The 25384-nt window shown below is 40.6% G+C and overlaps 1 protein-coding gene across 6 annotated transcripts in view; it reads left to right on the forward strand.

The window, feature by feature from the left end:
* The window catches only part of COL19A1 (collagen type XIX alpha 1 chain), a 762134-nt gene that overhangs the window by 305388 nt on the left and 431362 nt on the right, over window positions 1–25384 (forward strand). For all 6 annotated transcript variants that reach the window (XR_015878306.1, XM_088471134.1, XM_088471139.1 and 3 more), the window contains exons 13-14: window positions 17241–17294; window positions 24276–24329. Coding sequence is in view for 5 of the 6 variants with exons in the window: in XM_088471134.1 (XP_088327260.1) it covers window positions 17241–17294; window positions 24276–24329 (108 nt within the window). In the remaining variant the exon portion in view is untranslated. The remainder of the gene's footprint in view (window positions 1–17240; window positions 17295–24275; window positions 24330–25384) is intronic.

The following is a 25384-nucleotide window of genomic DNA, read 5'->3' on the forward strand; positions in this document are numbered from 1 at the left end:
CATTATCCTTACCAACACCACATTTCAAGAGGATAGAACAGAGGTTCCCAAACTCAGTCCTCAAGGCACCCTAACAGTCCAGGTGTTAAGGATAACCATGCTTGACCACAAGTGACTTAATTAGTACCTCAGTCATTTTGATTTAACCACCTGTGCTAAACCATGGATATCTCTAAAACCTGAGCTGTTGGGGTGCCTTGAGGACTGCATTTGGGAACCTCTGGAATAGACCATTTACAAATGTAGCACCTTATTTAACTCAAACTACATTGAACCAGCTTGCTTTATTTGTTTAAAATGCAGCTGTGAAGTGTTTCTTCATTGTTCTACACAGGACAGGCGTTTGACAAAATATGAAATATAAATGAACAGAGATCTCCTAATCTAATAATAAATAATTGCATGATTCATCGTGATGTCATTTTTGTTCTAATGATCAACTCTCATCTCTTGTGCGCTATCATGAATATACTGTAGACAAAGCATTCCCTTCTAATTAGGGCACACAGTCCCTCTCTTATGGTCAGCATTTAGCTTTATCCCTATAGAGACATTATACTTACTGTTTTCCACAGGGTGAATTTCATTGTTTACGAAGCAAATTAAGCCAGAAACACAAGTGGCTAATTGTAGATACACAGATTTGTTAAAATCTTTGGCTTTAATCCATGATATATTTTCCATCTCCCTGCTGTTCCTCTCATGTTACTGCCAACCATCAGTATCTTAGGGAAGAGTACTGACTGTCACTACAGTCTGGCCAAGCAAATGAGAAGGGGTATCACTGCTATGTTACCTTTAGCATGAATAGGCACATGAGCACAAATAAAATAATTACTCTGGGTTAAGGCTTGTGCATACTGAAACACAGTGAAACTCAGTTCTATTGAGCTTAAATAATAGAAAAGAAACCAGCGCTCAATCATACATATATTTTTCAGCATACCAGCTGCATACCAAATTATGAATGCAGTATGTATATACTGGGCCTTATTCAGCATTGCACATAATCAGAAGCCTGCACAGGCGCAGGACCCATTCTGCATGATGGCACGCAGACCCTGCTACCATTTATGGGGTGGTGCAGTGGCGGGACATTCATTGTTGGCAAGGCCAGGGACTGCGACTACGGACGCAGATTCCTGGCCTACCAAACCGGCCAGCCTGAGTAAGCCTCAGCTTACTCAGCTGGCCGGCAGCCCGGCGCCATCCACCTTCGCCACCGAAGGTCACGATGGTGATCCCAGTCTGCGACCTCGATCGCGGCGCTGGGATCGCAAATGCAGCAGGGGGTGTCATACACCTCCTGCTGCATTTGCATCTTAGCAAGGACGGAATTGCAAAGCTGCCTGCATGCATATATCATATATCTATAGCCTGCATGCAGCTTTGCAATTCCGTCCGAAGCTGAATCACCTCCCACTGTACAATAATAGAAGAAGCAAAGTTGTCGGTGCTTATCCGTAACAGTGTAAATCTATATATATTTAGTACAAAAGAACTATAAAATATTGGTCCACATATTTGATGTAAACATTTAAGCTTGCAACCCACCATACAGGGTCCACATTTTTTGCAAGAATTGTTCATATTAAAAATTGTAATATTCATATAAGCCATTTAGAGCAAGTAATACCTGATGAGATTGCCAGAGCAAATAAGATACATGACTGTTCTTTTCACATACATATAAAAATAGGTTACAAGAAAGTAGCATAATGCAGAGTTTCCCAGACTTCCACATTACAGTCCAGGTTTTAACGATATCCATGATTGAGCACAGGTGACTTAATAAGTACCGCAGTTAATTTGATTTAACCATCTGGACTCAAAGATTGATATTGAAGTTAAAATTAGAGATATGCTCTGACCCCTGTGTTTTGGTTTTTGTTCTGGATTCATCTTCGTGTTCTGGTTTTGGTTTTGCAAAACCACCCTCAAGTGCTTTAGTTTTGGATAAAAAATTTATAAAAAATCTATCAAAAATCGATAAAAACAGCTAAAATGAGTTTGGTTTTTAAATCCAAACTCAACAGATCTGAACTGTGACTTGTATCGCACCGGGTCACAAAAGTAAATCCAAACCTTGACCTGGTTCTACTCGGGACCCCTACATTTCTTGTGTGTTCTGATTTCAGAAAGCCGGACCCGAACATCTCTACTTAAAAACTGGACTGTAATGGCGGAGTTTGAGAAACTATGGCACAATGACTTCATTGTGTTCCCAGGTGAAATGTCCCTATTACACTAGAACACACTGATGCAAAGTTAAACCCATGCCAGTTTGCATAGCTTCTTTATTGCAAACTCTGCCGCTTTACCAGCAAACATCAATATGTTAGGCTCCTGTCCAGAAGTCATACTTCCAATGCTTCACCTAGTAGCTGGGGCAATGATACTTCACAATGTCATCTCTTTCACCATGAGTGCAGACCAAAGTGTTACTGCTTTTTGTCTATATAACATTGGCAGTAAGGAAGTTTTCCTTATGAGGAACCTTGCTATAGACTCAGGCTCCATAAGAAAGTTCACCGGTTTTCTTTTCTTGAGTCTGTCAGACCTGTCAGTAAGAAATCTAAATACACCTGATTATGGTCTTGCAGTAGCTTAGAATCATTTTATCAGCTATCTGAATTTCAAAGCTATAAAAAGTTTCAGGTAATCTCATTAGTCTTCCCAGTAATATTTCATGGTGGCTCCATTTTTTTCTCTCTTGGTAGTGGTACGCATGCTGATGAGTGTAAGCAGGGATGATTCATGACACATGTAACAATCGAGTGAAAGGATCTATTGCACAGGAACTATAAGTAAATGTTGCAAGAAAAACCCTCATTATCAACTTAAATTTATATAAATATTTGTATGTATCAGGGGGTGCTACCACACATAGGACCTCATTCAGAGTCGGTCGAAGCGGCCGCACAGTCGTATAGAAAAAGGGGCCGGATATGCAAATGATGCACACGCATATTGCGTCCCTAAGGTCGGATCGTTAGCTGGCCGACCAAGGGGTGGATGCGGTCGGATCGCTAAAAATACGCCCACATCTCGTACGCATAGTGCGTCATCTCCGGCTACATAAGGATTAATCGCGAGCATCGTATGCCATCGGAACTGGTCGTAGAGCTAAAGGTTGACCTGACCCTCTCTTAAGCTCTACGATCATGTCAGTGTAAAACCTCCCCTGTCACGTGTGCCATGACACTACTTTGTTAATTATGCACTCCCATAAAACGCTGTTCGCATAATGAGGCATGCCTGCGTTCGGATCTCCACACCCCCGTTTTCAAGCACCTTCCCATGTTACCACCCACAAAAGCCGCAATTTGTCACTCAAACTACCTGGCGGTGTTCACGGAGAGAGAAATTTCTGATCGTAGCCGCTAGTTTGCGCACGCGCATTGCGAACTGTACGCATGCGCAGATCAGCGAACATCGGCTGCGTACGACCGTGCGGCCGCTTCGACCGACTCTGAATGAGGTCCATAGTATAATGCAAGTAGAAACAAAAAAGAAAAGATCTGTATATGGTGCACAACTGTATCATAAAATATAACCTTTATTATATTATAATTAAAATGTTACATTACATTAAATCACACCTAAAATAGATTCAAATTAAAATTGCAATTTATATGTGACATAGTAAGTGAAAAAGTGTAAATAAGTTTAAATGTGTATACTAAACTACACTGTGTACCTGTATTCTGTCTTTTTATTCTAGATATAAATCTTAGTCCCACATCTTAAATTGTGTGAGAAGAAATCATTTAACAATTATAAGATATGCGTGGGTTGATATCAGTTGTTTTAATATACTATACAACATATAGAGATAAAATAAGGCAGTTAAGAGGTTAAGTCCTCATAATAGTGGGTTGTATGCACATTATTAAGGGAAGATTTTGCAAAACACCCTGCGCAATATAATTTTGTATCTAAATTTTCGGATACAAGTCTTTTATAGACACAGACAATAAAATAATGTGTTTATGTATAAATTAAAACAACTGCTATCAACCCACACATATCTTATAATTGTTAAAAGATTTCTTCTCACACAAATTAAGATGAGGGACTCAGATTTATATCTAGAATAAGAAGACCGAATACAGGTACACAGTGTATTTTAGTATACACATTTACACTTTTTCACTTACTATGTCACATATATTTTGCTATTTTAATTTGAATCCATTTTAGATATGATTTAATGTAAACATTTTAATTATAATATAATAAAGGTTATATGATTCAAGACACTTAAGATCTACAGTATTTCTGCAAAACAAAATGAAAAATCCTGTGGATAATAAGGATACAGCAAGTCCTGTTTTATCCCTAATGCCTTATAAATGTATTTTATTTGGCCAGCGAAGTGGGTAACCTAAATTTCAAGTGATGATGAATGGTATCCCAAAGCAGGGGCCAGTGGGAATACACAGTGGAGTGGGGGACAATGAGAATACACAGTGGAGAGGGTGGCAGTGGGAATACACAGTGGAGAGGGGGGAAGTGGGAATACACAGTGGAGAGGGTGGCAGTGGGAATACACAGTGGAGAGGGTGGCAGTGGGAATACACAGTGGAGAGGGTGGCAGTGGGAATACACAGTGGAGAGGGGGGCAGTGGGAATACACAGTGGAGAGGGGGGCAGTGGGAATACACAGTGGAGAGGGGGGCAGTGGGAAAATTGAGAACACGCAATGGGGAAGGAGGGGCAGTGGGAGCAGGGAGAACCCACAGTATTATCCTGCTCACCAGTGTCATGTGTCAGCATCACACATACACAGCATGAGCAGCATCCGCGTGGAATGTGTCCTCTCATGGCGGCTCCTCTATACCCACGGGGAGAGACAGGCGCACGATTACATAATCGCGCTGTCTCATTCCTGCCAGAGGAGACGAGGCAGGACAGGCGGCGGGCCAAATGTCAATCATCGTGAGATGATTGACTCTAGTAGTACTAGTACCGCCCACCCGCCACCACAGATATTGATTACCGTATATGGGTGGGCAGCGCTGGTGTGCAGCACAGAGCCGCGGGAACCGGCCGGGACAAGCCCAACGCGATGTCAATACAGTAAAAAAAAAAAAACACATCCCTTACATTCTGGTGCTGCGCAGCTCTTTTAAGCGCACCACACCACCACCAGTACTGCGGATGCTGACCTGCGTGCTGTGTCCTTCATTCCCTCCCTGGGCCGGCCATGCAAAGGGGGCGTGCCGGCCGGGCAGGCTGATCCAGGGGAAACGGACCCAGTCATCCCACACATTCAGGCTGACTGCTGCAGGCCTGGAGCCCTCAGCTGTCATTTTCTAAAGCCAGGCTAAGTGGGCGGACGGAGGCGGACCATTTGAAGTGGCGGAACGCAGTTCCGCCCTGTTCCAGCCCACTTTAACCTCTGCATGTAATCATGTGGCTCTCCTGCAGTAGGGATTGGTAAGAAGGAAGCAGGGTCTGATATAATGCTGCTGTCAGTACTGAACATGAAAACCTAAGGTGCTAAGGACTGTACATCAAATGAAGCAGCAACGTGGTGGGAAACCAGAGGCTACTGAACCAAGGGATGTCCTGTAATATGCAATAGGGCAATGTTTGTCTCCATGCACAGAGCAATTCCCTCCTTTTCATGTTTGTAATAAGTGAAAGTTGAGAGTAGTTTGGAAGATATAGAGATGTGCAGAAGAAATTGCCTCTTATTAATATGAAAGTTTCTACCGCTGTGTATTGGCTGTCACAGTGATTAGCTATAGGAAAAGACACAGGACAACAGCAATGAAATAAACAGACTTAGTTGCTATAAAAAGTAGAGGAGTGTTTTATTTGGAACAACGGTATTATTGCCTGGCTTCTTTACAGGAAATATTATTGGAAGAGTTGTTACATGGTAATACTCCCGGAATAAGGATTCCTTATCTGAAAAGCTTCTGTATTATGAGCCTTAAGCTACAGTACATACACAGCAATACAATGGTCAGGCCAATTTTTGGATTGCCGACCTGTTCATGTGATATGCACCTTCCATCATGTTTTCTAAGAAGAAGATTGGATGCATCGAAAGATTTGGTTTTATGTGCAGTTTAATTTTCATCCGATTGAATATTAAATATCGGACAAAAAGGTCAGTGTGTATGCACTTTCCACCATTCTGTCTGATGCTTCTGCCTATAGTCCTCCAGCAGCAGCACCGCCTTTGTGTCTTTTCAGCAGATATTTTAGACAGATGAATTGAATGGGAAAGCAAAATCGCATTGAAAGTATGATTGTACAAGTGTGCACCTAGCTTCATCCCTTTCTCAGAAGTAAAAGGATACTTTAGATGATAAAGAATACTGATTGACCTTAAGAGGCCTATTTATCATTGTTGAAAGTAGTAGCCAAAAAGTATCAATGCTTATCGATGCATACAGAGCCATAACAGGGCATGATTGCACCCTGTGCCGGCCCCACATCCTGAGTGTGCAACATCATTACATCATGTAGAGGGGGTGTGACTGGCAGCTCCTGGAAAGTGCAGTGCTCACCTGGCATCCTCAGGACACCCAATCTGCTGCATATACTGTGCAGGGTGCCCGTCTGTAGCATCCACAGGATCTGAAAATCCCTTTATTATGAAAGATTTGTGATACTGTAGCCCCACCTATGGATTTTAAAAATGTGACAGTAAAGAAGGTTTTCCTTCAGATCTGTACAATAAATGATTTTAAAAATCGTTCAGTCGTTCATATCTGAAGGAAAATCTGACATATCTGACATGTTTGTCAGATGAACGATGCGCGTTCCCGCTTGTCAGATAATGATATCTGACATCTGATGTGTTTGCAGTCAGATTTGGACGATTCCATTCATGTTAATGCAGTCAGAAATCGTTCAGTCGTTCAAATCGTTGGTAAATCGTTCAAATCATCGGTCAAATCGTTCAAGTCGTTGGTAAATTGTTCAAATCGTTGGTAAATTGTTCAAATCGTTGGTGAATCGTTCAAAACATTGGTTAAATCGTTCAAATTGTTGGTCAAATCGTTGGTAAATCGTTCAAATTGTTCAATCGTTCATCTGACATATCTGACCATGTGTATGCATCATTAGAATTTTTCCAAAAATGTTTTCATAAATCTTTGAATATTTTTACTATTATTGAATTATGTAAATAATAGTTATATAAACCCAGTTTAATATAGTTTTATTAACAAATACTGTATGCAGATGTGTTAATAAATATGATACAGAATAAGGGTTTAATAGCTCTTATGCTGCATACACACGTTCATATAGTTAATTTTTAGGCAACGAACGATCGACCAATGACCAACAATGCGCGTTCCCGCATGGATGATAACGATATCTTTCATCGTCAATGCATGCATGCCAACTTGGACGATATCATCAATTTTCCCTGTTCAGGGATGTGGTAGGATGACTCACTGACAGATATCTTTGAAAGATCTTTGAACGATGTATGAACTATCTATGAACGATATCTATGAACGATATCTTTGAAAGATATCTTTCAAGTCGTTGGTGGTATAGATCGTTCCGTGTGTATAGACCTTTATGCCCATCCACTAGCAGACATGAAAACGACTGCACGATTACGACATTGTAATCGTGTAGTCATTTGTCAGTCTGTGATGAGCCTGCACTGAACGAGCAGTCATTCAGTACAGGCTCATGCATTATCTGCATACATGTTCAACCTGACGTTATCGTCAGGTTGACCAGCAAGTTTGCAAGATGATAGATGTCTAAACGACCAGCGGGCACACGCGTCGCTGGTCATTTTAGACACTTTTGCAAACTATTTGCAAACGATTGAACGATTGTTATCGTTCAGTCGCTCAACTTAATCGTCTACTGGATGGGCATCTTTACTTACATGATTTGATCATTTAAATCAACTTAGGGGACATTTTGGTACAGTTAAAAAAAAAGTTTCCGGTATCTATATATATTCTCTTTAAGAATTAGAGGTAGCTCCAAAAAGGTTTCAAATTTGCATCTGGAAGAATTGACCAACCATATGAAGATTCAAGGGAAAAACACTGATTACTTTTGGATATACAGTAGCACACATATACAGAGCAGCTTTACCATAACACTGTAATTTATAGATGAGTTATAATGTTCCCCCTCCGAACTCTATATCTGTCCACACATGTTCCAGTTTACAGTATAATCTGGATAAGGAATTTCACTACTGTAAATATGTCTCATGTTTAGTAATGATAAAACAAAAATATACAGTAGGTACTTCCACTATGTTGGCAGATTAAGATTCTGTAGCAAAGAAAATAATTACATTTCATAGTAGTTCATCACTTTGCAGTTTCATTTGTAAAAGAAAAAAATAAAGGTAGCAACCACTTGAAATATATACTGTAATTGCTCTATATACGCATATAATGTAACTGCACTGTGCTTCTTATTTTAGGTAAACAATTCTGGTAATGGTTTATAAAATGTTTATATGCAGCACCAGAACAAATTAGGATTTGCTTTTTAACTGTATATGGCTTTGATATATGCTTCTTTGGATTGAATATAGGTTGCACCTGAGTCCTACTCCATATGCATAAGTCACTGAGTACAGCAATGCCACTATAATAATGCATGTATGAAGTATACACAAGAGACTGTTTCTATTAGTTTTGGAATGTTGGTAGTTTTTTAATGTTGAGAAATGCAGCTTAGCTACAAGTGCATAGATAGATCACAGCATAATACAGGGGAAATATGGGACTCTTATTGCTAGTTTGGTATTTATATATGAACACGTGTAATTTACATAAAAATCTAATTTGTCAATATAATGGAGCACATTGCTTTTCATCAGTATAGGATGAATACAAAGAAAAGCATAATATAATTTGATTAACTTTTGGATATGTTCTGTTTTTCTATTTTATTTTATTTTATTTTATATGAAAGGTTTCCCACACAATTTCTCATTCTTTTTACTGTTCTAGCCCACATTTTCTGGGAAGCTATTGCAAACAGTTTTACTAGATTACTGTAAAGCAGAAACACATATTTCCTCTTCACCTATAATAATAGTGATAAAGTCTGCCTGTCTCATTAAGTGTAAAATGGCAGATTTGCATAAACTGATTAACACTTCCACAAAAGCATAGGACTGGCTCTGTGGGTGCGCAAACACCCCCTATATTTGTGCTACCCGCAATCATGTCTCTGCATAGTATCTATGAGTTATATGGTGGATGTAATGTGCCCCCCCCCCATATGCAGGGATTACAGAATATTGCAGTTATGGAGAAATATAACTGTTGGAGGTTTTAGGCTTGTGGAGGACATTCCTTACAAAGTATGGACTAGGCTATGTGCACACAAAGTTTTAGAGATCAGTGCAAAACTGAGTTTTCAATTTGCCATGAAACATTTTGAATACATCTTAAAATTAGACAAAGTGGGGTGACGATGTATTTTTAGGGACATTCATAATATGATGGTGCACACATCCATTTACCAGGGTCAGATTAAGGGCCATATGAGTATGGAGCTAAATACGATCAAGAGCCTGTTGATAGAAGTGTGAGAATTGTGACCAGTGACATGTGGCTGTGTCCAGTGCTTTCTATATATGCCTTGTTTATGCACCTATTTCCTCCATATGTGATCCTTTAATGTCCCCCTGACCTAGTCATATGCCATCAGATATCTTCATGTGCCTTTTGTATGCCCCTCAAACCTTCCTTTATGCTCCTTAAATGTCTATTAAACCTCTTTACATGCTCTTAAATGTGCCACCCACCAGATCCCACTACATGTCCCATAAATGCCCCTCAGATCTTTCAATTTGCCATCAGAGATCTCCACAAGCCCCTCATACCACCTACAAGCCCCTAATACCACCCACAAGCCCCTCAGACCTCCCAACATGCCCCTTAATAGCCCCTTAGACTTTCCCACATGTAAGAAGAAAAGCCCACATGTCACTTTAATGCCCCTAAGACCCTCCTTCCCACATGCCATCATGCCACCATACATGGCCCTTGAATGACAACTGTGACAACTTGCACAGGAATAATTAGACAGTCTGACAGTCAGAATGGCCATAGCCTCACAGGCACCCTCAAAGTCCTAAAGGAACAGGTATCAAAAGAGTGAATAAGTGGACAAGTTGCCTATAGAAATCAGCTTCTACATATCATACTATTGTAGAATGTATTTGATAAATGCTAGCTAGAAACTGGTTGCTGAGGACAACTTCTCCATTTGTCCACTTCTGTAGAATGTGTGATACATTTTCCCCCTGGTCTGATATGGGCCTATTTTTACGCAGAGGCCTGGGGCTGCAATCCTATCTGCCCAAATGTTAAATCATCCCTTCTTTTTACACTCTGCAAAAAGAACTTTAATGGGCCTATTCATCATCAGTTATTTTTTACAAAAGCATGTCAAAATTAACATTTTCACATAGTTTTCCAAAAAGTAAGTTTCAGGGCCATTCATCAAGTTCCGAAAAAGCATTTTTTTTTGGAACTTGATGGTGTTACTGAACGCCACTCTGAGATGGAGTTCAGCCCCAGATAACCTTCACATGCTGCTGTTTACATGGCAACCTGTGAAGAGCTACATGCTAGCCACAGCAGCAGAGGGATTTTTTCAGATCCCTCCAGTTGTGTTTCCTAGTCCTTCCTTACCTCCGGCAGCTCTGGGCTCCAGCTCCTGTTGATTCTGCTGCTTCAAGTTCTCCCCTGACCGCTGTAGCAGCTGTGGGGGGGCAGCTGGGACACACAGCAACAGGAGAGAGATAGACAGAGCGGCTGTGCCAGCCGTGGGGGGGAGGGAGCTGCTGGAACAGACATTGGTTGCTGTGGGTTACTTACAGAGCCGCTGTGGCAGTCTCGGAGAAGGGGGGTGGCCGTTGGGACAGACACCGGCAGGAGGGAGCAGCAGCAGTGGCTGCCAGGGTGGGGAGGGCGAGACGATGGGGGACAGGCTCCAGGTGGGGAAGTGTTTATACATAGAGGCGAGGGGATGTCTGGAAGAGGGGAGACACGGAGCGTGGGACGTGGAGAGGGGAGACATGGAGCATGGGGTGCGGGCTAGGAGTGTGGAGACAGACAGAGGCTGCGGGCTGGGAGCGTAGAGGCCATAGATAGCAGTGAAAAGTATCACAATTCCAAAAAGCTGACTTTTTTTGGAAGTGTGATGGATACCTCCGAACATTACTTTAAAAACTCGCAGCGAGTTCAAAACAGAATTATCACTAATGATAAATATGTAATGATGAAAAGACCCCTAAATGTGATACATCTTGAGTCTTCCAGTTACCATTAGGTGGATCAATGCATTTCTACTTGCAATTTGGCCAAGTTTCAACACACAAATGTGCCAAACGTACTGTAAGAAACACAATGCCTCGCATCATGATTTATTTAAACATAAATTAGGATATACCGTAAAATATTTTAAGATATAAGTGAAAGACTTATTTGATTAAAGTGTGTTTCACAGGTGGTCGTTGGAGGGAATTTATATATGTGATGTTTAAACTTTTCACTTATTGTCACACCTTTCAGGATTGTCACTACTACTACTACTGCTGCCAGGGTGCATCAATAGTCTGTGGATGTATTGGCGGAATATATATGGTCATTCCTCGTGCCATGAATCGTTATGCTTAATCTGTGACGTTATACCAATTACTTTGCAACAATACACTAATCAAGTGGTTCCCAAACTTTTTTTCCCAAATCACGGTGCCCCCCTAGAGTATCAGCATTGTTGTCACGGCACCCCTAAGCCAAAAGTTTGTTATTGAGAAATTCAGAACATTTTTTTTAGTAAAGTATTAAAGTGAAGTAAATTGTGCTTACCTGTCATCCTTAGGGTCAGTTATGTAGTGGTAGACAGGTTTGCACCTCTATTTGTCCACATATTTACATGACATTGACCATAAATAATTTGATTTGGTGCTGAAACACCAACCTGAGGCACCCCTGCAAGTGTCCCGAGGCACCCCAGGGTGCTACGGCGCACAGTTTGGGAACCACTGTACTAATCCTAAATACCTAGTAGCAATCGGTATCTAATACCGATGGACGAGATGCCGGCTGTCAGTACACTGAAAGCGGCACCCCGATGGTTCAAATCCCGACAGGGGAACGGTAAGTAATGTTCCCCTGTCCTATTTACCCCCTAACCCTCCTTTCCTGCACCCTTATACTAACCCTCCCTACCCTGCACCCTAACCCTTCTGGTAAGTGCCTAAACCTAACCCTCCCCCCTTAGTGCCTAACCCTACTCCCTTAGTGTTTAACCCTAAACCCCCTGCAAGGAGCCTAACCCTAACCTCCCCCTCCTGCAGCCTAACTCTAAGGCTGCCTAAACCTAACTCGCCCTCCCCTGTGGCTGATACTTACCTTTCTCCGGGGTTCTTATGATCGGGATGCCGTCTGCCAGGATTCCAGTGTCGGCATCCCGAGTCATGTCGGGATTTCGGCGCTGGTGTTGTCTCGGCGATTGGGATTCTGATGCCAGGGTTCCGGCAGACGGCATCCCGGTTGTCAGGATGTTAACCGCATCCCACCTAGTATACTATAAGTGCATTTGGATGTGACTAAGACTCAAAATTTAGTAAAAAGTATGTAGGCACAGCAATCACTACCCATATTGAAGCATCTACAGTACGTCAAGCCAGGATAGGTGTATGAAGACACATCAGAAAGCATGCAAGAGGCTATGGGCCTGCTCTCTGTCACCTTACCTTGTTTATTTATTCAGAGATGCCTGTTATGACACAATATAAATTAATTGGCCAGATAGGAGATCAAAGTAAAAATGTGTTGTCTCTCCATGTCCTTGGTGCCCCGGTCACTCCCATAACCCGGCCCGGCTGCTGGTCTATTGCTCACCACTGAGGGTTAAGTCTAGAATGTAGTGCTGTACAAGATGTCTGACGTCACAACCACGTGACCCACAACAAAATGGGGAGGGGCAAGGTTCAGAATGGGGGTCAACTTGCCATGCTGATTTATATTCCCCCTCTATGCCCATGTGGATAGTACCACTGGTAGCTGACTGGCTCTGCCATAGCGGCCATGTGGTTGTGACATCAGAGGTCCTTTCTTCAACTGGATCTAGCAACAATCCACCACTGAGCACTTGGTGGGGAACGGGTATGATATACCGCCGGCTGCATGGCCGGCGGTTCGATTCCCGTCAGCGGCAGCTCGACAGGAGCAGAGTGCGATGCAGCGGAAGCCCGACAGCGCTGGAAATCCCGATCGTGGAGAGGTAAGTATCCACTAACCTAACCCCCCCTAACCCTAACCCTCCTTAGGGGTGCCTAACCCTAACTTCCCCCCCAAGTGCCTAACCCTAATCCCCCCTCTAAGTGCCTAATCCTAACCATCCCCTTCCCCGCTGCCTAAACCTGTCCCCCGGGGGGGTGCCTAACCCTCAGTCCCCCCCGGGGGTGCCTAAAACTAACCCTCCCTCCCCCTAGCCTAACCCTCCCGAGGGGGGTGCCTAACCCTAAGTCCCCCCTGGGAGCCCTAAACCTAACCCTCCCCCCCCGCAGCCGATCGTGATGCCGGGCGCTGGTCTCCCGGCATCGAGGAAATGCGGGCGTCTACATGTAGACGCCCGGCATTTCACCCTTGCCGGGATAAGACAGTCGGCAAGCCGGCTGCCGGTATATAGGCAGTCGGCTTCCCGATTGCTTCCCCTTGGTGGCACAGCTAATGGCAGCTGTATGGCAGCTGGCAGGTACAGCGATTAATTTCTTAACGGTTCTCTGTGTCTGTGTGTTCTTTAAGAATTCACATGTTAGGCTTGGTGTTTTAAATGGTACATTTATGCAGGGAATTGTTTGTTGTATAGTAACATTAAATAAATGTCTGTAGGTTATTATTTCAAAGTGGGATTAGTCAGGGGCTAACTGACCACTTTCTGAATGTCAGCTTTTAAATTAAATCTTCCTATAATTTTTGATTATGCCAGGCAGCTATGTTTTGATTAACCCTTTGAAACCCGCATGTGACGCATTCTCAGGTAGTACTTGTTCTGATGACAATAATAATAATAAAAATAATAATGCCTATTGAAACACACAAGTATCTTTATTATTTCTCCTTAATTATGTTTTTGGATAGATGCTCCACGGAAATGCACATGGCCATTTTACCCAAGAGTATGTCCAGAGTAAAATAGACCTAAACTTGATTACTTAGTCACATCTCTGCTCCATTCTATGCTATCATAGTACAGTCACGTGCACTGCTGCACATAATACATACAGCCATACACAACGTTTATACATACCAAACAACATAAATACTGTGACATATTGTTCTATCTTCGTTCACTTCAAAATTGAGTACACAGAGCTATGCAGGTGGTGAGGCCCGATACCAAAATGTGCCCTCATCCGAGTCAAACACATTTTAAAAATAAGGATTATGACAAAGATTGGTAACCTATAAAATTGGTCATTTACTCTCCCTAACGCAATTAAAAAAAACAGATTTTAGGTGACTGAGCTGTAGATTTCAAATCATACATCAATCTTGTCTGCTGTTGAAATCTTGAAAGCCACGAATATGGTTGTCGACCACTAATGTCTATACACTATATTCAATCCTGCAAATTAGGACAACGTTTTACAGTAAAATATTTTATATGTTTTGTTTAATTTGTTATTACTTTTGTTGTGGATCTTGTTCTGATTTTACTATGTTTGGAAATTAGTGTAATGAAGAGAACAGCTCTAATGATCCCTTAAACACAAAAAACACCTATTACGGTAAAAGAACATTATAATATATTAGATTCTAATTAACTGTGAAGGTAAATTACCTAATGGGACTTCTTGTCTCTATTTCACTTACATAATATATGTAAGATATTAAGTTCGGGTTGTTAACTATATTTTTTTTGATAGCAGTAAAGAAGTAGTTGAAAATTAAATCACATTTACATATTGTGTAATACATAAATTGAAAATTGTTATGCCTTCCTAAATTCATACTGAACATAAGAACATGGCGATTTGAAGTAATTTTTTGAACCTATTATTATTCAGTTAATAATTTAATACAAATATATAAAATACAGTATAACATGATATATTTTTATATTTTCAATATGAACCCTATGTGTGAGAACAAGTAGGACAGCATGGTAGAGATAGCTATATCATATGCCTGTTATGAAATCTGTAAAGACTCTACAGGAAATTAAACTTGTTGCAAAACTGTTGTATTTAATATTAGCACAGTTCACAGTTTTCAGCCAGAAGCTGATGTGAACAAAGATAAAATAAACTGAATGTTGCTAAATGGGAATATATACTTTCTTCATAGCAGCATGATGCCCTGTAAGATGGATGGGTAACACATTATCAGACTCTTAGCGTTCTTTGTGTGGTGCCAATTTGGTGGCCTAGATTTGTGGATAAGTCATATAGGCCTGGGCCAAAGGTTGTATAATTGTAGGGACACCAGCTGCACATTGCTTCATAAGTTTGTCAGAATTTCTCTTTTTTATTGAGTTTTCTCCTTTCTCAAAGTTAGAATTTATTGTGCTGTTAATTTCCATTCTTATCTATCTTATACTGTTTCATAATTCAGATGACTGTGCCATCATAAAATTGCATGACCGTATCTAAAACTGAGACAGTAGAGGCATCATTTTGTGTATAAGGGATGTAGTGGCTGCTAAAATATTGGACCTTGCAGTGACACTTTAACTCCTAGAATAAAACATTATATGGGGACAAATGATTAATAGCCATTGGCTACTGTGTCATGATGTTATCTTCATTATAATGAATAAAACAATCTATGGATATGTATACTCAGTACTCCAGTCACTACAACTCAGTATTATGTAAAAATGGTACACTATGGGTAGTATACTACACCTTTTAGTTACCAGTACTCTTCATTTGTGTGGGTGTCGTATACTAGGTCAACATTCATCTTGTCAACAGTCATAATGATGACATGAGAATGTAGACATGGGCAATATTTCAACATGCAGCATGTCGACACTGCTGAAATATCGGCATGATAGCATGTTGACAAACCATCCCAGTGTCTTACCTGGTTCCAATGGCAGCAGCGTCCTCAGTGGTAGCTTCTGGGTCCTGCATGTCATGTGATGAGTAGTTCATGTGGAGACATGTGACCAGTGACGTTCTGGTAATAATTCTTCCCCTAACCCAAATCCCTACCTCTAACCCTCCCCCTAGTACCTAAACCTAACCCTGCCATTCCGCAGCCTAACCCTATTGTTAACATGCAAAGAATGTCTGGATTTCGCATGTCGACATTTCCGATGTTGACAATGTGAATTGCATTCTGAGGATGTTGCCTGTTGACATATCAACAATGTTGACATCATAACTTTTGGCATCTGCAAGTGCGCAGGACCTGTTCTGTGAATGTGCAGAACAGGTCCTGCATTATCGCACGTAGCCCCTTATATGCCTCTGCCTGATTGACAGACAGAGGCATTTCAGGGGCAGTGCAGGGGCGGGGATAGTCGGTGTTCCCGGAAATGGGGTTTGTCAGCCCTGTTTTCTGGGCGTGGCAAAGCCAGGGGCTGTGTCCAGGCACGCAGTTTCCTGGCTTCACAATCCGGCCAGCATGAGTAAGCCTTTGTAAAGACTGACCTGAAAATGATCGCTTGCAAATGTCTACCTGGACACTATTTCTCCTGCCAGTGTTGCACATGCCTGCAAGTCAACAACGAAACACAGAGAGAGAGAGAGAGAGAGAGAGAGAGAGAGAGAGAGAGAGACTCTCTGTGATTTCTCTGACATGACAACTGTCCTCTAATGGCTACTACTGCCGGTGAGATGTGACAGATGAGGGATGGTACGTATAACAGGGATGGAGTAGGTGACAGAGAACAGGGGCAGGTAATAGAGGGTAGAGGTGAGAACAAAAGTGTATTGCAAACAGACACAGACCCACAGTAAGAAGTGTCCCAAACTACTAGTAATAGTATAATCCACATGTTGGATGAAAAAACCTAATCTGTTTGATCCACCTTACAATAGAGGCATCATAAACTTTCTGAATTTAAAATTGTAGTAGCAAATACATATTCCATGAATTAGGAAGAAAGTCTACAGTATTTCAATGACGTTGAACCTATCCTAAAATACACTTTTTTATTTTGTCTATTGTAACACCTATAACCTGAAGAAATTCTTAATTAGTTTGTTTTCATTTATTTTCTTGCTTTTCCATGTGTTTTAATTTCAGGGTGATAAGGGGGAGAAAGGAGAAATTGGTCATACTGGTTCACATGGAGAAAATGTGAGTACAATGTAATATTTTATTACGTAACCAGTTTGCATGTGTGTTACATTATTTTGTCTACATACTTGATAATGCTCTTGGGTCAACTGTTCTTACATTTCTTTAACTAAAATAAACATTCTAAATTATGTTTGTGTGGCATTGCCTTAATTGTGGCTCCAATTAATTATGATAATATTGGACTGTTTTTCACATTGCCTGTTATGCATCTGGTGATGCACTTCTCCACCCAAGAGCAACATAGAGGCAGAAAATGAGCCCCCCTAGCAGGGGCGTATTAAGAGAGGAAGAGGCCTGTGTGCAGTCTCAGTCCGGGGCCCCCTCCTCTCTACCTGGCGGCTAGCAGTGCACTGAATGCAGCAGTAGACGCTGGGCACTAGTAGACTCTAGCGTTGTGCCAGAGTCCACCATGCATGTGCAGATCACCAGAGAAATGGCCCAGCAGCCATTTTCCCTGTGATTTCCCTACTGCACGAGCAGTAAAATGGCCGCTGGTGATTTGTACAGCACTGCTACTGCCGACGCGGGACTCCGGAGAGGTAAGTATTGAAAAAATGGTTGCAGGGTGTATGATATGGGCCCCCCTGGATGCAGGGTCCATGTGCACCGCAGACCCTGCACCCATTATAGATGTGCCACTGCTCCCTAGAACTATAGTAGGAGAATAAAAGCCTGCCATGTTTGGGCATTCCAGTTATATTACTTTACAAAAATAATTTTTATTTCTGTACTTTTCTGCAAAACTAGCTGCATCAACATATATACATCTTTGCATGGAATTCCCTCACTTTAGCCTTGAATTATTATAAGGATTTTTGACAAGGTGCATGGTTTATAGAACAAGATGAAATTTGTAGAGGAGAAGAAGTTTACCCAGTAAGAGACTAGGGGGTATAATTACTAAAGTGAGAGTTTTTAGAAGTGGATATGTTGCCCATAGCAACCAATCAGATTCTACTTAACATTTAACTAGCACATTCTAGAAGATAATAGATACCCTACCGCAAGCACTGCGAGCACTTCAGTGTATTATTCAACCAGGTGATGTGTACTATCAGTGGCAAACACAGGATTTCTAGAGGGGGGTTTCCAAATGCTTGATTTTAGAGCGAGTGTGGCCAGTCCATGAAGAGGGCAGAATTAGCACTTATCCAGCTTTAATATGCGTCATACAAAGTATATTGTGTGTCATAATTCCAGCATATACAGGATCACAGTAAGCCATTAGATGCGTCAGTAGGGCCATCCTGCCTGAGCTGAATGTTTTTATTTTAGATGTGGGCACCATTCCAGAGTATTGGAGCAAGTATGGGAGCCTGGAGGAGTAGCAGAAGAACCTAGCACTGCCCTGGACATATCTATACATATTGGGCTCTATAGCAGTGCATCCCTAACAGTGCATGTTTTCCATATCTCCTAGTTGGTGCACAGGTTATTTATTACTGGCTGATACATGTTAAAAGATCCACAAGTGGTGCTAATTATTTCATTTGTGATACTGAGAAGAACATGTAGCGCTAGTAAAATTCTATTACATTACTATTTCTGTTGTGGTCATGGTGTGGGCTGGGGAGGGGGGTTTCCAGGCAGACGGAAACCCCCCTGCGTTTGCCTATGACTATGACGCTGCCTGTTAATTATGCACGCCCCAGAAATGGCGTGAAAACACTCTGGCACGCCTGCGTCCGCAACTCCACTCCCCCGTTACTACTGCCCTGCCCCTGTTACCACCCATAAGCGGCCTCTCCTGTCACTCATTCCACTGGGCTGTCTTTGCAAAATCCGATCGATCGTATTAGTTTGCGCACGTGCACTGCGAACTACATGCATGCGCACATTAGCGAACATCGTCAGCAACGAGCGGACACTTGCTAGCGAGCAGGTCTGAATCAGGTCCTTAGACCACTGTCCCTTAACAGTTGGCACTTTCTGGTTGGGTGTGGGTTATTAGTTTGACACCAAAAAGGTTGATAAGCAATAGGTCGACCTTTTTTTAATTGGTTGTAATTTGAATGAGAGAGATGTGTTGGTGATGGTAGTGGTGGTTAAGAAGGCCCATACGAGTAACCCTAATTTCACAGAGCCAGCATATGACTTAACTAAGGTGCTTTGTCTACTGCATGTTTAAGCTGCTTTCTGTGATACATTTAACAAATGTAGAACACTTTAAAACACGTGAAACATGTGATACAAAAGGACATGCTGGGTTACTGCTATGTGTGTTTCTTACCAAAACACATTTAAATTCCCTGACCACTCTGCTTATTAGAAGAAAACCCTCTTGAACACTATTTAGAATAGTTATACAGGATTGTATAACTTCATTAATTGAATCACTGATGTAATACCAAAATGATACGGTGCCTATATCCAAATTTCATATACAAAAATTCTTATTTTATTTGAGATCTATTCTACATGCTAATATATCTAACATTACATGCTTTTGTATCAATTGCATGAGTTCTGAGCGTGGTTGCTGTCCCTTATGTAACCTAATCCCAGTTTTATGAATGTTACAATCAAGTGTAACTGCTAACATTGATGTAATCTAATGTACAGTATGAAAGGAGACAAGTCTCATAGTGTAAGGCAATAAGCTCAGCTGTTTGCAGCTGTTGTCCTGCAGTTGATAAGTGTAACACCAGCAAGTGAAATGTAACATTTTATACAGCTCCACAATAATGAGATGGGTATCAATTATTTATAGCAAATTCACAAAACTTTGCTTTCACATTATGGAAAATGAAATGAAATTATATCACCTTAAACAATATGATACACAGAACATTTGTAAATCAACCATGGGGATGATTTACAAATGACGAAAGATATATGTTTTACAAATTTTCTTTATTATGTTTAAGCAACTGAATTATTTTTATTAACTGTATGTAAAGTACAGCTCAGTTGCTATTTCCAATATAATAGTATTGTTTGTGTTATGTATAGTATAACACAACATAAATTCTAGTTTGAAGTATAGTGAACAAGTCATCAGTGCTGTATACAGAATTAGCACTGCTCTAGTTCATGACATACAGATAGCACATGTTGCCTATAACAGACAAAGAGAGTGTATATCATTTATAATTACTGTACTGTATAGAATACAATAAAAGTATAATGTGACCTTGTTTTATAATTATGTGATAAGAGTTAATTTCTCAATTTCTTCCTTAAGTGAGTGATACGTAGATTTATAGAAAAACTTGCTGAACATCATTTATGGTTACCTCAATGCTGTTTTTTTTTCCTCTTTGGCTCTAAAATTATGGCTTCCACCTCTGTGGTTTCCAACTCATGCAGCATGAAATTACTGTGTAGTACAGTTAATTCCACAGAGACTTTTTTTTATCTGCCAGATCACAACAGCTGCCAGCTTTCTCCATTAAAAGAGCAAATGCTACTCCTGGACAGAAAGAGCTACGCAGACAATATTAAATGTGCATTACAAGCTGAGCCAATTATCTTGCCTTTTAGGACTGTGCAGCCTCTTTCTCCACCCACTCACATATCCATCCTCAATGTTTTATCACTCTTAATAGTTGCAAGTTCCAAGCAACTCGCGAGGCAACTAAGCTTATAACAGAGGAGGGTGGGTGCTTGTCATTTGTTATTAATTAAGTAGAGTTCATATGCTTCATTTATATAAAACTTTTTGGTTTTATAGATCATTCATATCCAAAAACATTTTATATCATGGAGGGAATGGAGGGGCAGGTAAATATATGGCATTAGTTATTTAATAAACCTATAGAACTTAGGGTAAACTCTTCACCTTAAGCAGCCTCTACTTCCCAAAGAGCTGTACATGCTCACAGGTGCTCCTTTGCCTCGAGGTTGTGTGCAATAGTAATTATAGGTTTATATTATCAAAATGGTGCCTACAAAGTATATTCTGTTAACTAGTACCTTAAACACACAGAGCAAATACCATATGACAAATAGGGCCTCATTTACTAACGAGTTTTATCACCAAAACGAGTAATAAATTTCACCGTGTATGATAAATGGAGTAATAAATTTCACTGTGTATGATAAATTTCACTGTGTATGATAAATCAGCTCCCAACTGTCCACTGTTAGAAAAATGACAGTTGGGAGCTGTTTGGCTGGAGCACCATTTATCATACACAGTGAAATTTATCACTCGTTTTGGTGATAAAACTCTTTAGTAAATGTCCCCACCAGCCTCCTGCCCCATGTCCCTTCTAGCCTCATCACATCAGCCTCCTGACCCATTACTCTAGTCTCCTGCCCATTCACTCCAGCTCCATTGCTCCAGCCACCTGGTCCATGTATCTCCATCCTCCTTCCCCATGTTTCTCCTGCTCCATGTCTCTCCAGCCCCCTGCCACATGTCTCTCAAGCCTCCTGTCCCATGTCTCTGAAGCCTCCTGCCTTCTAAGCCTCCTTCCCAGTCACTCCAGTCTCCTGCACCATGTCACTCCAGCCCTGTCTTTCCAGCTTCCTGTCACTCAAGCCTTTTATCTCCTGTCACTCTAGTATCCTGTATTTCCTGCCTCCTGCTCTATTACTCCCGCCTTCTACCCCCATGTCTCTCCAGCCTCCTGCCCCATGTCTCTCCAGCCTCCTGCCCCATGTCTCTCCAGCCTCCTGCTACCTGTCACTCCAGCCTCCTGTCTTTCCATCCTTATATACTGTATCAGTTCAAAGGCCAACCCATTCCCAGCCCTCTGCAACTTACCTTCTTCATTTGATTGCCTGCATGCTCCTCTTCCTCAGTTGGCACTGGCAGGCAATAATAAGGGCCATGTAAGCCCACCCTGGAAACCTGGCAGGGACATCACTGGAAGTGCGTGGATGGAGGCTCGGCCCCTTTTCTCACCAGAGCAGGGAGCATTAAGGTTTAATTTTTATAATGTAATCCTTTAGTATCCTTTAGTACATTACCTAAATATTAGTCATGAAGACTTACTGTATAAATAAGAGCAAAGTTATCTATGGCTGCGTAGATTAATGACAAATGATTAAGAAATTCTGAGAGACTATGGTAAGTGTAATCTAAAGCTAGGTACACACACTTGTACAATCATACGTACTTACAATGCAATTTTACTTTTGATTACACACTGTATGTTCAGAAATCCTGTACAAAGTGCCGATTCATGCGTACACACCTTTGCAATCTAACTTGCGATCCAGGACGCTTATCTGTCTTCTGAAAAGACAACAAAGGCAGCACTGCGGCTTGAGGAGTATGGACAGAAGCATCTGACAGAACAATGGAAAGTGTTTTCACACATCACTTTTTGTCCAATATTGTACCATGGAATCTAATAAAAATTAAACTGCACATAAAACCTAATCTTCAGGTGTGTTATGAATCAAAACAATTGCCTGATGGTTGTATAGGTGTTTACCTAGCTTAATATTGGGCTTTTTTTTTTTTATAATATTGAATCTATCTTAATTTGTATTTTTCATTATCAGTTTCTCAGACTCAAGATGAAAATTTATTGTATCTGTATTATATTATGTTTGCCATCTGTAGACATTTTTGCAATGTTTTAAGTAGTATCTCTTGTTTCTTTGCATGTTAAAATATGTTGCCACCATGCATTTTATATTATCTTATTTGTTACACATACATAATTAAGCAAGCATTACCAGCTCACCTGTGTAATTTATGACACAATGCATAATACAGTTTCTAAGGTTGAATTTGTCGTAGTATGTTCTTTACCTGGTTTTAAATTACTTTACAACCTTCCAAAGTTATCGAAATCAAAGCAGCTTCTTCTGATGAGCAAACTTTATAGGCAGGGAATGTTAGTTTCAATTTTGCAACATTTGTGTTAAGCTGACCAACTGTGCCAAAGTCTCCCCCATCTGGTCAGCTCTACTATATCACTCAGGGTTGTAATCATGGCAATTGCTATCACATTAATGATAAACATACAGTATGCTCCCTGGTTCGAGACTCACCAGCAAACAGGCAATTACAGGGAAGAGAACTCCATCAAGCATATAAGCTAGAAAACACCTAGTAAACCACCGGCCCCAAGTTGTGTTAAAGATTAATTAAACAAATGAATCAAATTAACAAAAGGCATTGATCCATTGTGTCCACCACTCCTATAGCTGGGGTGCATGTGGTAAGTAGCTGCATTGCTTAAATAAAAATTACAGAAGCTCTGCACTCACCAAATATATTATAGACACACGCATGCAGGTGGGGAAGACTTTAGCACAGTTATTCAGCTTAAGAAATGTTGCAACAATTGGATCATTCCCTGTTCATAAAGTATAGCGAATACAGCTTGTAGTGTCTAATATACTGTATATGGTGAGTGCAGAGCTTCTGGGATTTTTATTTAAACAATGCAGTCACACACCACATGCACCCCAGATTTCGGAGCAGAGAGTGTAGTGGATCAATGCCTATACATATAGTTGGACATTTGTGACTGTGGTGAGCTTCGTATCCCCGATCGCACACTCATTGTAAATTAATCTACTAATGTCACCAATGTCACAAATAAAATAAACACATGACAAAAAACGTATTTGCTTTGACTTTAAAGTGTTTGTAGATGAACAAGGGAACTTAAATTTCCAATTTACCTCATGAAGCATTTTGTGAGCTTGTTAAAGGCCAACTAACAGCTAAATCAGAACTATTTATTCCTCCACTAATTTAATTCAAGTGGGTATTTAAAATCTCATAACTCTAAATGATGCTTCTTCCAGATGGTAAATTAATGTAATTTTAGCAAGAAGAGAAGTTGCACAGATATTTAGTATTTAGAACACTGGCTGATTTAATGCTCTGCACCCACCAATGCACAGATGTTGCTTATCATTTCAGTGCCAGCCACTTACTGTGATCTTTGGAATAAAGATTGGAGGGTACTGAACATCTAAGTTGTTTTCATTATTATCACCATGTTAATAATTCAGCAGTAATGCATGCAGTTCTCAATTATGAATATGCACTCTTTCTCTGCACAGGGTTTGGACGGTAAACCAGGCCTTCCAGGTCCAATGGGACCCATGGGAGAAAAGGTAGAGTATTTGTGCCATTAAATTTCGTTTGCAAAGAAAATAATTGTTCATATAAAAAGCAATCATTGTTTCATTCTCATTTCAAAAGAATATAATAGTATCTGAAACATGACAATAATGTGTATGCACAATACAGAGTTCCCTAATGTTAACAATGTGTGATATTAGTATCCTTCGGCACTGTAATTTAACAAAGTTTTTTTGTCACATTTGTAATTAAAGCAGAAATGACATTTAAACGTGTTTAAAAAAAACATGAAAACTAGAAAATAAATATTGCTGTATTTTATAAGAGCCGCACAATCAGTTTTAGCTTGTTTTATAGTCTGTATACATGCTATAACTGTATATTGATAATTGTTTTGCTGCAAGATTATTGCACAATTGACTTTTTGTATCCATTTTCTTACTGCTGTAGAGATACATATAACATTAAGTAGATTGTTTTTATGTGCTAAAGGTATTAAATGTAAACAGCCACATTTTACTATACACAATTTTTTAGGTTGTACTTTGCATTGCTTTACCTCTGCTTTTCTGTGGGACCAGGAAATAATTAACAAGTTCAGCACCTGTAAGGATGTTCTTGCCCCATTTTCAATCAATAAATAGCCCCCAGCTTAATCTTAGCTATAATATGTAAAGAATCTGCACCTTCAGTGTATATATTAGATGATGACAATAAAAGTCTTTTTTCTGCACTTCTATTTTTTGAAAAAGTCCATTTATGTCTGTCTAATAAAACTGTATATGTTTTTACTGGAGGCTGTTTTTCTGCTCACTTTTTATGTCTAAGCTCCCTAATTGCATTTTGTGCAATGTAGATGTTGGAACGTCTAGAAAGCACAGCTGGAAAAAATACGTTGGTATGTTATAAGTTTAACCAATACCTATGTGTCATCGGGAGTATGTGAATGCACAAAAAGAATATTAAATTGTTTGATTTTTCACCTAACACGTAGGTGTCTGGTAGTGACGTAGTTATGAGACCGGCAGCCGCTTGGCCGCTGGTCTCAATCCCGACATAGGAATCCCGGCAAGGGATTTAACATAGG

Source organism: Taudactylus pleione, unplaced genomic scaffold (assembly GCF_031769625.1).
Source record: "Taudactylus pleione unplaced genomic scaffold, aTauple2 ptg000015l, whole genome shotgun sequence".
NCBI classification, from domain to species: Eukaryota; Metazoa; Chordata; class Amphibia; order Anura; family Myobatrachidae; genus Taudactylus; species Taudactylus pleione.